The 15568-nt window shown below is 48.7% G+C and overlaps 1 protein-coding gene across 5 annotated transcripts; it reads left to right on the forward strand.

The window, feature by feature from the left end:
• Positions 1–1263: 1263 nt before the first annotated feature.
• Positions 1264–14592, forward strand: LOC135817061 (uncharacterized). 5 transcript variants are annotated; one of them, XR_010553498.1, is made up of 6 exons: positions 1264–1533; positions 3366–3435; positions 3650–3751; positions 6226–6290; positions 12476–12530; positions 13827–14592. XR_010553498.1 is itself a non-coding variant. In XM_065330161.1 (5 exons), exons 1-5 carry the CDS (start codon positions 1458–1460, stop codon positions 13854–13856), a joined length of 333 nt encoding a protein of 110 aa, XP_065186233.1. In that variant the 5' UTR covers positions 1264–1457; the 3' UTR covers positions 13857–14592. The 5 variants fall into 5 exon arrangements, 1 of the variants encoding a protein (XP_065186233.1); XR_010553499.1 differs by lacking the exon at positions 3366–3435; XM_065330161.1 differs by lacking the exon at positions 6226–6290.
• Positions 14593–15568: the final 976 nt, after the last annotated feature.

Consider the following 15568-nt stretch of genomic DNA (forward strand, 5'->3'; position numbering starts at 1 on the left):
ATCCACACTGATCGGGCCAACGGTTTCTGATCATACAATGTCAAGGGTCGATGTTTGTCGTATAGTGGTCTCTTTCCCGGTTGCCGGCTCGAACTGCACTGTTCTGTGCCAGTGCATGTATACCAACATCATTGTGTGGCCGAGCAGGGGTTAGGTGTCGTGGGACAGTGGGGTGTGGTACGATCGACCAGGCGAGCAGCCCCCCCCCCCCCCCATGGGGAGCCTTGAATTAATCGAATTTTTCGGCCAACACCATTCTACCGTGAGGCGCTGTGGCGGATCATTCTGGACAAACAAGTGGTCGTACTGGTCGTACCGTGCGCCCCTGCCGAGTATTTGTGTTTCATGATGTTCTATTTGCTACTCACTCACTTATAGTCTGTTTCAAAAAGATTAGCAATCAGGTTTTGGTCTTAAAAAGTATGAAGGTAAGGGAAAATTGGACAACGAAGTACATAAAAGGGCTGGTTAGGGCACGGCAAATTGTTCTGTGAAGGTTTCGGAACAATTGGACCAGCCGTTAAGGAGTTAGAATTTCGGCCAGGTTTCCGGCCTTTTCCCATGGTTTGCAATTTGCCCTGGAAGCCAGTATCGATTTTTCTATCAAAACCCACGATTTATCTTTTCCTTTCTGGCCTTGTGGTTATGGATGCTGTCTGCTGACCATGAAGTTGTGAGTTCAAATCCCAACCTATCTTCAACTCACACTTTTTTTCATTGTTTTTTGGTGATCAAGCAGACTTGTCATGTGTGTACGGTTCACGATTGTTGTTGTTGGAGCTCCCGCTTCCTCCCGAATTGACTGACACTTGACTGGCTCACGCCATGTGAACACACCCACAACACTGAAACGGTGTGAGTGAATACGGAAGTCATTGCGCTGTAGCTACAAAAAATTGACTTCTAAATTCAAATAAATTGGCGATCTTGAAATACTAAAATAATTCTCAAAAAGAAATCGATCGATCGATGTGCCGGTGTATTCAACACGTACAGCGCACTGTACGTGTTGAATACGCTTGTGGCTCAATGTAGCTGAACCATCGGACCTTATTTGTCAGCTTGGATCACGTGATCCATCCAGCTGCCGCGTGCGGCAAACAGCCCAAATAGCGCTAACTCTGGCCTGCGAGCGTTTGCTGCGACTACCGCGCTAGCGCTCGTGACATACACAAACGCGCTAGCCAGAATGCTTTGACTTTGATGGCTTTCAGCTTCTATTTTTTGAAAAGTAGCGCGCTCAGACCAGCTCGCTCACTCTTTTCCTCTTCCACTTTTTAGGGCAATTGTTTTGTTTGATAGACGAAGCTTAGGGTCTCTTTGGGTTTGCAACCCTTACCCTCCTGGAAAAAATCATAGTTGCTAGACTGCGACACTTCAGACCAGGTACTATTAGAGCCGCTAATGGACGACGAGCTATTTTCCGCTATCCGGAGCTCAAGCATTTGAGCCGCTAAATGGACGAGACTCCTGGGGTAAAGGATGCAGGGAGTAGGTATTGTACTACTTCCTGGTATGGAGCACTGAGAAGCGGTAAGTCCTAGGGCAATTCTTAGCCAGTAGTTACTTTCTCGCCATAATTATGTTCTCAATTTTCGTGTCTTCTGTAATGCCAGTACACTAGCAGTACGACTACACTGTTATGTAGGCGAGAGTCCATAAGCCAGAGTGTGCAGCTCTCCATCTATGCAGCATAAACAAATTAATGACAAATTTCCTTTGCCTAAGGGCTGGGTTCCACTGCCGCTCCGCCGCACATCATCCACTGCATGAAACGTCATCATTACGAGCTGGTCCAGCGAGGCCGCGGCTCATCACCAGCTTTCGCTTCGCTGCTTGATACAAAAGAATGCAAGCCGCGGTCACGGCTTGCATTGTTTCCCGCGCTTAATTGTTTTATACGGGGGAATTTTAATTCGTTGCACAGGCCAGAACACGAGGATTATTTTGGATTTCACGCGCGTGCAGGCAGGCTAAATGTCATCAAAAAACGTCGAGCACGATCGCGGTACCGTGAATGGCGAGTGTCACTGGAACTGCGCCGCTCTGCTGCATGCAGCCAAGTACCGTGGAGCAGCGGAGCTGCGGAGCCGCAGTGGAACCCGGCCCTAACCAAACTTATAGCAATTTGAAAATGTTTGACAATTTTTCATAAAAAACTTGACAACATTGTTCTTCTGTAGAGTGCCGCTGGCAACTCCATCGATGAACTCCATCAATGAGCGCAGGGATAAAGTTTGGAAACCCTTCGAACGAGAACGTGTTTTCAAAAAGGAAGCACAAATAAGCCGCGTAACTTCCCCTCTAGTATGGCCCCATCAAAGCCACTCGCTGACTACTTACCAGTAAAATGGGGTTGGACGGTTGTCAGATTAGCTGACATGTTTTCTGCCAACACAACCATAAGCAGTTGTCAACTCTCAAGACTAAAAGAGCTTGCGAAGAAAGTGAGAAACCTTGGCTATGAAAGCACATGAAGCGTCAGAACATAATCGAGCAAACTTGGACCTAGATTACCAGTGTCTGCTCCAGAGCGAGGTCAGTGGCCCTGTTTGTGAGTACTTGGACCTTTTGGAAAAAGAACACTGGGTTACCTGCGACCCGGTCGGAAGTCCTGTCGAGTACTATACTTTTTTATACTTCGAGGGTATACCGCCACTGACAGGCTGCATACGCGTGCAGATGCGTGCGGCCAGAGTGCCCAGTGCGAGTACGTTCATACATGTACATGTACAATCATGTACATCAGGAAGTCGAAAGTAAGTTTACGACTCCCTGACACACAGTAGCCACACTTGAACGCATCTGGCCCTGGCCCAGTGTTGCAGGAGTTGTGCCAGGTAGACGTGTACCCGGTTTGTGTTAAATCTTAGAGCAGGTACTGCATACCCTATCATATCTGTGTACATGGGTATACAGAGTCAGTGTTGTTGCGTCCCACTCAGCACCCTTCTGGTTCATTTCGGCACCAGCACTCTTTGCGTATGCAGAGCTGAGTAGAGTGCAAGTTCGGACCACAAATACACTGTAGCAGCCAGTTGCGAACCTAACCTGTGCCGTGATGCACGGCACTTGTGTGCATCTCCTTTATCCCTGAGTAACCCACCAGGTATATGGTGCACAATAGGGCACAGTAAATAATCAGCATGCATCGCAGTTTTCTGCAACATACATGTATTCCTGAAGTCACTTTACACCTCAGAAGAATTGCGTCGCTGACAGGAATTCGATACCGGTTTAGTTTCTCTCTGGGTCATTATGAATCATAGAAAACCCATCATACAATAGGTTCAAGCTAAAGTACCGTATCACCATGGTAATTCCTGGAAATTCGGTGTGTTTTCTGCCTTTTGTTAAACAAGCAGCAATGTGCAACAGAAATTACCATGGTGATACAGTAGATTACCGTGTGAAGCGGTGTGAGATGCAGCAAAGGTGAGCCTGTTACTGTGAGTCTATGCCCTAAACAATAAACTTTGCAGTGGGATGATTATCCTTGGGCTGCACACTCTGCACACTTATTGCTAGGTATATCATTGGTCTTGTTCGGATCGTCCATTACGTTTGCAGCTGTTCAAACTTGTTTTGTTGTTTATTATTTTATTGATTTATTTATTCTACTTGCCTTTCCTATCTTCTTGTGTTTTAGCATTAGGCGATTTGATCGCAGGACAAGAGAGGAGCTGATGGACGATCTCTCCAGTGTCCCTCTTGGTTCGGAGCAGCGCCGAGTGCTGACGTTGGGACTTGGGTAAGGATGAGTGTTCCCTCATGTTTACAAGTTATCCGTTTTGTCCAACACTAACGGTTATATGCAGAATATTGCTGAGTCAAAAATGTGCAACAATCAGCACAAAAACTGACTGATGAGATCATGACATTCAACGACCTGATGCTTAGCTGCATCACGTTTATATCCGTAAGTGTTGGACAAAACGGATAACTCGTAAACTGATGGTCCTCTTTTTCAATTTTAATCCTTGGCTCTCCATCCGAGTTCCCTCGTGTGTGTAGCTATTATTATTTTTTTTGGTGACAGTCAATTTTTTCTTCAGACTTTTCCCGTTTGTGTCTTTCCCTCAAACTAGTCAATATTTATATTTACTTATTTTTTTGCCCATTCTACCTTTATTTTACTTAGACAAGGGTTAGCTGTCCGTTTACCAGTACTCATCCACACATATGTGCACATAGGGTCTGCACAGAACTCTATCAGTAGATATTTTGTGTATGGGGGGTTGTCTATCCACCGAGATAGCACTATATATTCCCATTCTGTGAGTTCTCTGGTAGCTATGTCCCTTTGAGACTATACGGTGCCAGTGTGGTGACCGAGGTCAGGCCGTGTCTGCACTGGCATCGTCAACTTTGCCTACTGCTACGTGCTCCCCAGTGCTCCATCTGTGTCCTGTAATTTGTTTGGGGAGGGGGGGGGGGGGCAATACCGGTACTTCAGGTGCAGGGGGAATGGGGTGGGGGGACATCATGCCCCCAATGAACCTCTCCAGGCGTTGTTCTGGAGTAGACTAACCATAGGCGGAGTGTACACATGCAGCACATAGTTTGGGAGCTAGAACGCGATCGGACTCAGGCATATTCAAAGGCAGTCTATTGTGATAGTAGTCCTGGACGGATCTCACTATGATGATATAGGTCGTGCCCAGCATCACAATGCCAACATTATAAATCACTGTTTTTTTGTCTGAGGGGCTAGATGAGCATGCGGCTAGACTGCCGATGGCAACCAACAGGCTCAAGGCTGTGTTGAGACTTCGTGTGAGTGACCCGAGTCAATTGTTTACTCGCCATGACTAGGCATCGCATTGAGCATCGTAAGCCCACTAATATATGTCACTGTTCTTAGTCGCACCGGGGGCGCATGCCCGTTTTCAGGAGACTTCTCAAAACACCTAAGCCCTGGGTCCTGAAGGTTAGGCCTATTGTTAATCTAAATAGTCCTGGCTACTATCCCGCTGAGTTCACTGACTTTCTACTGAACCCGTATGTATGTGAGGAAAGTACTGTTCTGACCTCAACTGCGGATTTCATCAACTTGGTAGAAGGTTTGCCTGTGCGGGACGATCATTTATAATTGAGTATAGATGTGACCAGCCTTTACTACACCAACATCCCCAACGAGCTCGGTTGTCGTGGTATATCACACACAGGTATACAAGGTGGATGCCCCTCGCCCTTCGTACATGGTTATTAACAGCAGTGACTTCCTTGATGTCAGTCATTCGGAAGAAAAATGAGTTCGTGTATGGTAACGATGTGTTTCGGCAGATCCAAGGGACTGCCATGGGTTCGCCTGCAGCAGTGGTCTATGCCGACATTGTTATGCCGTATTTGGAGAAGCGGTACGTTTTGCCGATCTTAGAGGGGGAGGGTTTAGAGGTTCAGGTTTATAGACGCTTTATCATTGCATGGTTGCGAAGGTCAAGTTCAGCGCACTTTAGATAGGAATAATAAGTGTTCGGCCCTCAAGTTTTCTCATGAACTGGCACATGATGGCATTGATTTCCTGGACACCACAGTTTTCCGTAGTAAGGGATACATGGCGGTGAAGCCTCATTTCAAGGTCACCAATCGTTTCCTGTATCTGCTTGTCGGTAGTAACCACCCCTGTAGTATGGACAAAGGTGTGTTCACTGGGGAGTTGATCCGTATCCGTCGGTCTTCGACCCTTGACCACCACTACGAAGCTGCTGCCGGGCGGCCGAAGCAGGCTTTCCGGGCCCGTGTATACAAGCGCTCCATCTTTCATCTTTCAGACCCGTACACTAGGAATGGATGCGCAGGGAAGGTATGTTGGTCAAATTGGCATGGGTTAGGGTTATTTCTGTAGTTGTATACAGTGCTCCTCATTGTATTTACCTGGGCCCGGCCTGCTGTCCTTCGCCCGTTGGCCTTGAGGTCCAGGTGTAATACCCCTACCATACAGTCCGGTGGCCAGCGCGGTTGTTGTTACACGGTGGAACATCGGCAAGAGGTTGCTTGCTCGTTTGCCTCATGCTCAGTGTCCTCAGGGAGTTAGTATTTTCCTCCTGTTTGGATTTTGCAGTGTCTATGGTGTCGGTAATTGAGTTTTTGTTCTGTATGCTTTTCTGTGGTGTGTGGCTGTTCAGTGTTGTTCACACATCTTTATTTGACTTGCTTCCTGGTGTGGTGTACCTTTTTGTTTTATATTGGTGTTGGTCTCACTCCGACTCACTCTGGCTGTAGAGTTCTAGCATCCGTAGCTGCCTCAGGGGGTGCCACTGCTCCCATCAGCGTCGACTAGTCCGCCGGTACGTGGTGCTATATTACGTTTAGTTGTCTGTTCCATCCTGTACGGGCTGTGTCCTGCTGACCACACAGTCTGGGTCTCCATACTTTGCATGTTATCATCGTGTGTAGTGTTCACACGTACATATATGGACTGTCACACCCATATGTTGTACATGTGGCTGCACGTGTTATCTCTTTGTCGTACCTGCTGCTGTATTTGTGTCTCTGTGCTGCTGACCCGTACATGCTGCTGCGCTGCTTTGTTGTATTGCTGACACGTGCACCTTTTTGTGCTGATATGATATCGAGTACGCCACTTTTTGTGCTGATGAGGGCACCACTTTCCGATATCATGTTTCCTTTCGCCATGTCAGTTGTCAGTTCTCCCGTCGTCTCCTGAAGTGTAGTAATGAATAGCTCTCTCTCTAGGTCTAGAGAAAAACCACTTGACTAGTCCGTTTGATGTGTGGCGTGGCGAGGGTATAGTAGAGGCAGCTCGTTCTCCAACCGAGACGACATTTGGCGCCCAACATGGGGCTCAAACCCACGACCCTGAGATTAAGAGTCTCATGCTCTACCGACACATATATGCACGGGGCACCGTTTGTGCTCCTATCCATTTACATATGCTGCTTTCCACACCTGTGCTGACAGTCGGTACGCACCGACTCTGTACGCATGCACGCACACCATTGAGGTTTTGCATTCCGAAATTCGGCAAAAGATTCGGCACGCGGGAGCGAGGTCGAAAATGCACACGAAGATGCGGCATGTTTGTTCGGAAAAAGCTCACTTTGCCGAACATATTTTTCGGATGAATTTTCTTGTGGAAGAGCGCTAGCGCGTGATTTATTCAAAGAGGTTTCTTATCTTGGCATGCCTTCGCAGGCGTCTTTGACGACATCAGCATCGTCAGCTACCTCTGATTGCGCCTCTTCACTGCCTGTCTACTCTCTTTCGCCTGGAGTGTCCTCACCGTCATCTGTGTGGCTGAAAAGACTATGGCGATACCCATAAAATTTGACTTGGCCATGGAGTTGGTTTTTCTGAGGCGACTGAGGAGGCAGGTTTGGCCCTCGACTCTTTGGGCGCGATCAAAGTTTGTCGGAATCAGCAAGAAAAGGAGCACGGGACAGGACATTGCTGATGCTGGGGCTCACGAAATCAAAACACATCATTTTCGACTTGCAAAACAAACGTCGGTGCGAAAATTCGACATTTTGATGTTCGACAAATGACCAAAGAACGCCGAGCCGAAATTCGGAATGCAAAACCTCACTATTGCGGAGCTTTCCGGAGCTCCGAGCTAGTTGTTGTTTGGAATACAGCAAGAGAACAACATTACATTGGCGCTGCGAGCAAACGCCTGATCCTCGCCATGTCCCTACTGTCACTACCGCCTCCGGAGCCATTCCCGATCTACAGCAGTCTCTACGACGCTGCTGCCCATTTTCTTGCCTGGGAACGGTGTTTCCAACTCTATGTCGCAGCAGCCGGCATCTCGGATGACTCTCGCCAGAGAGACACTTTCCAGTATGTGGCCGGCAAGGACATCCAGCAGCTCGTCCCTACGTTAGCCAACACTGGCAACGATCTCGACGGCCTCATAACCACCGCCGCCGACTACTTTCAGTCGAAGCAGAGCCCCAGCATGGCCCGCTTCCACTTCCGGCAGGTCACCCAGCAGCCTGGCGAAACGTTAGACACGTTTTATACTCGTTTGCTGGCATCGGCAACGACCTGCAGCTTCGCCGACGATGCCCAGAAGAACGTGGCTCTCTGTGATCAAATTGTGGCAGGATGCACGTCCGATCCACTACGCAGAAAACTGCTGGAGACTGCGTCCCTTGATCTCGCCAAGGCGCTCAAGGCCGCCAGAGCATTTGAAGGGTCAGTGGAACAGACGACGGCGTTCCGGCGCACACAAGACTCGATCAATGCCCTCCGTCATCAGCCACCGTTCTACAAACTAACGCCCGCCTCCTGCTACTGTTTCAACTCCGTCGCGTCGACCGATGCAGTCTTCGCCACATCCAGCTGCAAACTCATACCACCAGCCACCTGCCCCAGTCGCCACTCGCGCTCCAGGCCAGCAGGAATCCAGCACATCGCTCTGCTACCGCTGTGGAGAGCCAGGCCACCCTAAATCACATCGCTACGCAGTTTTGCACTGTAAACGTCTGCCCATGGGCGTATCGTCCGCATCCGAGATCCTACAGCGCACACTGGACGCCATGGCTCGCTGGCCTCGACGGTGTGAAGAACGTCCACGACAACATCTTCAACTTTGGTAAGAGCGTCGAAGAGCACAACCGACGACTCGCCGCCTGCCTCCAGCGGCTCCAAGATCACAACGTTACACTCAACGTAGCCAAATGTCACAAATGTCACATCCTCAAGCCTCGGCTCAAGTTCATGGCTAGCGTCTACTCCGACAAGGGCATCCGCGCCTCTCCCAGCCACCAGCAGTCTGTGGCTACATTCTCTACGCCATCTTGCGTCAGCGACATACAGAGTTTCCTGGGTCTCACCAACTTCCTCCGCCGTTACATTCGTAACATGGCCGATCTCACCACGCCACTCCCTGCTCTCACTAAGAAAGGTACTGTTTGGCGTTGAACTGATGTTGAGCAGCAATCATTTGATGCACTGAAGAAGGCCATCGCCGAAGACTGCATGCTGCAATACTTTGACCGCAAGCGATTCACATCACTGTATGTCGACGCATCGCCCACCGGCCTCGGCACAATCCTGTGTCAACGCCAAGACAACGGCCACGATGCACCTGTAGCATTCGCCAGCCGTGCACTCTCCGGCGTCGAGCAGCAATATTATCAAACTGAACGGGAAACATTGGGTGTCAAGTTTGGCTGCCTTCGCTTTCACCACTGCTTGACAAGGTGATCCACAGTTCACCGTTGTCACCGACCACAAGCCGCTCCTGCAACTCATGGCCGTCGGATCGAGACCTCCGCCGCGAATTGAGCGCATGGTCCTCCGCCTGCAGGATCTCAGCTTCCAGCTCCAGTACAAGCCTGGCCCAGAAAACCCGGCCGACGTCGTCAGTCGCAATCCGCAGCCTCATCCCGACTTGCCAAACATCGGCGCACAGGAAGACACTGCGTACATACATGCCCTAGCTACAGCAGCTAAGCCGAATGCGTTGGCTCTGAAGGAGATTGCGGACGCCACCACCGCAGACACCACACTGCAAGCCATCCTTTCCTCTCTGCAATCTGGCCGCTGGGATTCCAACCACACCACGGTCCGCCCGTACTTTGCCCTCCGCCATGAACTGTCTGAGAGTGACGGTCTATTACTCCGCAACGACCGTCTCGTCATTCCAACGGCTTACCCTGCAGCTTACACATGCGGGCCACCAAGATATTGTCCGCACCAAGCAACGGCTCAACAGCAAGGTTTGGTGGCCCAACATGGCTACTGAAGCCGAAGCACTCTGCCGGCAATGTATTCCGTGCCAAGCAACTCTCTCAACGACACCGCTACGTCCGGGAGTCCGTGCCCACACCACCGTCCACCAAGCCGTGGCAACGAGTCTTCGTCGATTTGTTTGGACCCATGCCAAACGGTCAGCACCTGCTTGCCCCTATCGACCAGTTGACTCGCTACCCGGTCATCAACGTGTTCAGCACGACACCCACTACGGCCGGTGTTGTTAAAGCTCTGCGCTCTACATTATCCATGTTCGGCTTGCCCGAAGAGCTAGTCTCGGACAACAGTCCTCAGTTCCGTTCTTCGGCTTTTGCTGATTTCCTCGCGCAACACGCTATCCAGCACCGCCACACCCCTCCTTTGTGGCCACAAGCAAACGGAGTGCCTCAACCGTACCATTGGCAAAGTTCTGCGAACTGCCAAACTAGCTGGCGAAGACATCAATGTTGCATTAGACCAATGGCTCCTAGCGTACCGCACCACGCCACACCCTGCCACTCACGAGGCACCGGCAACACTCATGTTTGGTCGCCCCATCTGCGACAGCATACCCTGCATTACGGCAGCCGCACCAGACTTGCCTTCAGCTGCCCACCGTGACCAGCAATTCCGCCAATCCCAGTGCGACGCTACCAATGCCACCCGCCGGTCAAACGCCCCCATCCTCACTCCTGGTCAGCGCGTCTTACGCCGCAATGAGCAGGCACACAAGCTCTCACCACAGTGGGATCCCAACCCCTGGTCCGTGGACCAGATCTCTGGGTCTACGGTGACGATCTCCAACTCAGCAACTGGCCAAAGATCGACTCGCCATAATTATGTCGTTCGTCAAGCCCGTAATTGTTGTCACACCGCCAGCCCATCACCCACTACCAGCTGAAAGTTCTGCCACCACACCTTACAAAATTACAACAAAATCACATGCAAGAAGTCCTTTCACTTTGACTACTGCTCGTTGCGTGACATCACTCCTCACCAAAGGACTTCCTGGGGATCACAATCCTAAACAGACAAATGTACGAATACCGCAACTGTCTCTGTTGTTCTGCACGCCACGATCAACACGACTGCGTGCAAGACACAGCTGATCATCGTCACTGTACTCTTCCCTGAGCACGTTACCCTGTCGCTGCAGCCTGCGACGGACATTCCATAGTTCCACCAACTTGATGGCTTGATGTTCCCATTGACGTCGACCATGCGGTGTTGCCATTGACGACCTTCAACTTCAGGTCCTTGCCGTGGTCCGCACCATTCAAGAGATGGGCCACATTTGGTGTACTTTCACCCAGTTGGTCACTTATTTTAACCTTGCCGACTTTCCACTGCCGGACTGTTGCTTCAACAACTGGCGGAGAGCATATACGCATATCATCACTCTTCCTTGCAAACATCATTTCCGTCTCCACCATGTCCTTATCAGCCTGATCCATGGCTGACACCCCCAAGGCACTGTCCACTGTGCCGCCGGGCTGGTGGAGCGACGGACCGATTCTCCAGTGACGGTCGTCGTCCACAAGGCTGTTGGAGTGCGCATCCAAGATGTGCTAGAGCTGTTCAGTGTCGTGCAATGCTATCGCATGAGCTGATTGTTTAGTAACTGGTGGTGTTAGTGGACAGTATAGCGTAACTTGTAGTTCCTTGGTCTTTCTCTTTTGTATAAGGCCATCATTTTTTATAGCTATGTTTCGCGTCGTCCGCACGCATACGTTTTGATTTTTTTCAGAAAAAAATAAAAAATCTTACATGCACGGTGAGTGTACGATTGTACGAGTCATCAGTGTGGACTGGTTGCATACGGCGAAGCTGAGATTCAGAAATGGCCTCTAGGCCAGCGTTGGCAAATCGTTTGTTCGGCATCTGGGAGCAATATTCTATGAGCTAACACCAGACAGCATTGATCGCCTGAAGTTGAGAGGATGCGTCGTTCCGGAGGTCTTTGCTGCACCGCTGCCGAAGTCTGAGTACAATAATCCAGCGAAGCATAGGCACCAACGGTTGCCTCCTCTGTCCAAAGTGAATATTTACTCTTGCTGATAACCCAGATGTTGTGCTTCGATGTACGATTTTTCTTTCAAATGTACACCATGCACGAGCTATTGTGCTATGTACAGTGCATACACCTCTGATGAGCCTTTTTTATTATTTTGCAACTTTTTTTTTTCCACCTCTCGCATATGATTCTGGAAGTTAAACTGACGCGAAACATAGATATAAAAATGATGGCCTAAACAAACTAGTAAGCTAACGATAAACTAGTTACACTGAGACAATTCGACTGGCACAAATTACAACAAAATCACATGCAAAATGTGCTTTCACTTTTACTACTGCTCGTTGTGTGACAACCACCATCATCAGTGTGCGCATTGCGCCTGGTTTGGTGCATGCCTGGTGGAATATGACATAGCGGCTGATGCAGTGGGCACGTCAGGTAACACCTAACGCATTGAAATGACTCAACTATGACTTGGTTCGATTGCAACAAACCTAATGATAGTGGTACCGAAACATTCGGGTAACCGGAGTAAGTGCCAATTGATATTTTTGGCTCCAGTCAGTATAGTGATTCAATTGCAATACAATTATATACGTACGGTGGAACTCACTTAGTACGTACCCGGGTAAGACATACACCTGCATAGCACGATCCTCTTTTGTCGCACGGATTTTCCTCCCATAAGCGCATATTCAGATGTGTACGGATACCTTCTGTTCATGTGATTCATTGTCGCTGTGTTACTGTATGCAGATCTCACTCAGCTCTGCTCTCCGAGCATTCTGCTTCCAACACGACTTCCCGAAAGGTATGTATGGTGGCTAATAATTAGGGCTGAAACAATTATACCGATAACTCGCATATCGATCGTTAAGAGTGCAATCGATAATCGTTAGTGTTCAAAACGAGTGCTAACAATTTTTTATGCATGTATATGAGTGACAGTATTCCAGCCCTTGCACTCCATCCGATAGTGAATACGAGTACAATCATGTACTTTCAAGCGCAGTAAAATTGATTTGTGGCTTTGAAAGAGATCGGAAGAGAGCACTCTTTGTCTTTTCAGTTCATTTGCGGGAAAGGTCAGAGATAAGAGCAGTTGCCAGAGGGTGATCAGAAGATTCTTCCCTCTAGAAACAACATGAAATCCTCTAGGTCATGTTGATAAACCAGCCAGATGTCTACAGATGTCAACAGTGCGGTGCCACAAATTTCTAACGTAGCAAAAGTATCGTGGAATTTTTCCGTAAACTGGTGTTCGAGGTACACGGGTAGAGCCGACAAGAATCGATAAAACCAATATATCGATCGTTAATGATATTGGTTGATCGTTAAGAGTTACTGAATGATCGTTTCAGCCCTACTAATAATGCGAGAGTCTTTACAGATTCCAGTGCTCTCATGCCTTTTGCAAGTTCCGTTTGTAAGTCAAATGGAACATGGTTTGTGGTCAATACTTCAGCAGTAGTGGTGCGAGAATATTAGGGTGTCAAATTGCTCGGAATTGATGTATGATAACGGAGAATATACCAACATGTGAATCACTTGGAGATATGGTTTGCCAGGTTCTGTTCACACTCACTAGGCTAGACCCTCTCGAATATTGTACAACAGTTTTGGCCCAGGAGTGGTAAAGGGCACGGGGCAAGCTATGTCGGGACCTGCTGTAAAGTCCGCCATACACGAGCTGTACGTCTTATCGGATGGGATATACCCCTGATATTGCTGATAATGAATGGCCCAGTTTCATTGTACTGCTGTCCGCGATATTATATCCTTAGTGGCATTGTTAACTTCTCATTGCTTGTGGGGACGCATGGATCATACGTCCATCCAACACCTGCCAATCGGAACCCACCGACAACGCTGTCGGTTGGGTTGGACCACAATCGGTTGGTTTTTGAGTCCAAGATGCCGCCTAGGTAGCACACAGCATTGCTAATCTGATTTTAAATTAGCTGCGCAAATCCTGGCGTACTGCCCGTAAATGCATCTAACTCCCAGGGTACTTATGAGTTTTTAGGTCTATGTGGTACTTGTCTCGCATTGGCAGCCACTGTTCCGTTCTGTATTTTCTGGTGTATGTGTCGTTGAATCTCCACAGAAAATGTGCTCACGCATTAGAAGGAGGTGAAAGATGCACCTGCAGGAGAATACATGCTTAAGAGAAGGCAGAAACATGCCCAGATCCACCAGAACTAGTGCTGGCAAGTCAATAGAGGCGAGTACTGATAATGTTCCAGATTGTGGTAGGATCACATAAGCAAAATTGACACTGGGAGGCACGGCGGTGGGTCAGCTCATGGCCAGCGCCAGCTCCAGTGGATATCACGTGCATCCAGTTCTAGTACTATAGTATGACTGCTACAAAGTAGTGCGGCCCAAATAGAACTCGGGTCAGGTGCCGAAGAACTGGGGGGGGGGGGGGCATGTGTCAATGAATGGTAATAACTCCGGAAATCATGCTGGTGTATCGAGGGCGTGGGCCAATGAAGTGCTGGATTGATGGTGGACGACTGTACTGCAATCTTGGCTGGTCCCACTATCGCAGAGACAGCACTTCCTGGTGCAACCACCCTATCCTGCAATCTATATAATAATTATTATAAGAGATTTGTGTGAACGATTTTAGCATGATGCAAGTCAGCTTATTGTGCTGGGGGCCTGGCTACATGTCACTATAGCTTTTTATAGACTCGATCACCGCATTACGCTGCCTTGCGTTGACTTGATTGAGCACTCTTTTTGGTTAGTGTCAAAGGTATATGTAATATGTATCTGCCTTCGTGCAAAGCTCTCTTTGTGCGTGTCTTGCAGATAGCTCGCTGACTTTGATGCTTTGAGCCATTTTCAAATTGCTTTTTTTGTTCATTCCATATAGACCGTATTGCCATTTGTTTAACCTCCCGCTCTGAGCTCCACTGATGGGACCTAAAAGGCTGAAACAGCTGTCTGGAGATTGAGCGTCAGTATTATGGATTTAGAATACACGATCTGGGGACAGCACTAGTACTGTCTAGCTGTTTCGTCCTTTGTGGACTCATCAGCGAATCACGGAGAAATAACTCTTAACTAAGGATGAACCTAGCAGCCATGAAAATAGATAAATAATGCCTCCAAGCCAGAATTCAAGGCTACATGTGTAGGCCCGAATGTGCCTTGCCCGAGTGCTGAAACTGATAAGTCATTGAGATACGCATAGAACATCTGGCAAAGGAACTATTAAAGCCCCCACAAGCACGGTATTCTACTTCAACAAGGAAGAATTTTGAAAGCATGCACAGCCCTACATGTATAATGTTGGTATAGGTAAGCCTTGTTTGATAAATTAACATGACAAGGCAGGGGACGCACTGTGTTAAAAAACAGTGCTCCTGATACACTAGTGTGTCCTCGGCTTTGTCACATGCTGTCAACCGATCAACACATACAACGTTGCATGCAAAACGGCTGCAGCCTCGAAGTACGGAGTGCTATTTTGGAAAATGCTAGATATACAGCCTGTACTTATACAGGTGTTCTATCAACTAGTGCCATTATGACAACGGTAGCTGAATGATACATGTACATAAACCCGGGGTCATTGCAAGAACCTCTGGGTCTAAGCCCGAAGTAACATTCAACTACATGACTGTATACACCATCATGTATACACCATCTTCGTAGTAACTGAGTCTACCCCTCACCCACTACTGCCACTGTGACCACAATTGCGCACAAACAGAGGACCTTAGAGGACCTACTTCTAACTACAGTGCTGGCCAAAGAAATCCAACCTTATGAATAAAATTGCACTGGGCGCTACGCAGCCCTAGTAGTAAACATACTGGACCGGTCTGTGCTCTC

Source organism: Sycon ciliatum, chromosome 5 (assembly GCF_964019385.1).
Source record: "Sycon ciliatum chromosome 5, ocSycCili1.1, whole genome shotgun sequence".
Taxonomy (NCBI): domain Eukaryota; kingdom Metazoa; phylum Porifera; class Calcarea; order Leucosolenida; family Sycettidae; genus Sycon; species Sycon ciliatum.

Coding starts and splice junctions, on each gene's coding strand:
- LOC135817061 (XM_065330161.1), top strand. CDS start 1,458: ATGGACGAGACTCCTGGGGTAAAGGATGCAGGGAGTAGGTATTGTACT. Junction 1,534..3,365: donor GTATGGAGCACTGAGAAGCG/GTAAGTCCTAGG, acceptor TTAAACAAGCAG/CAATGTGCAACAGAAATTAC. Junction 3,436..3,649: donor CGGTGTGAGATGCAGCAAAG/GTGAGCCTGTTA, acceptor CTTGTGTTTTAG/CATTAGGCGATTTGATCGCA.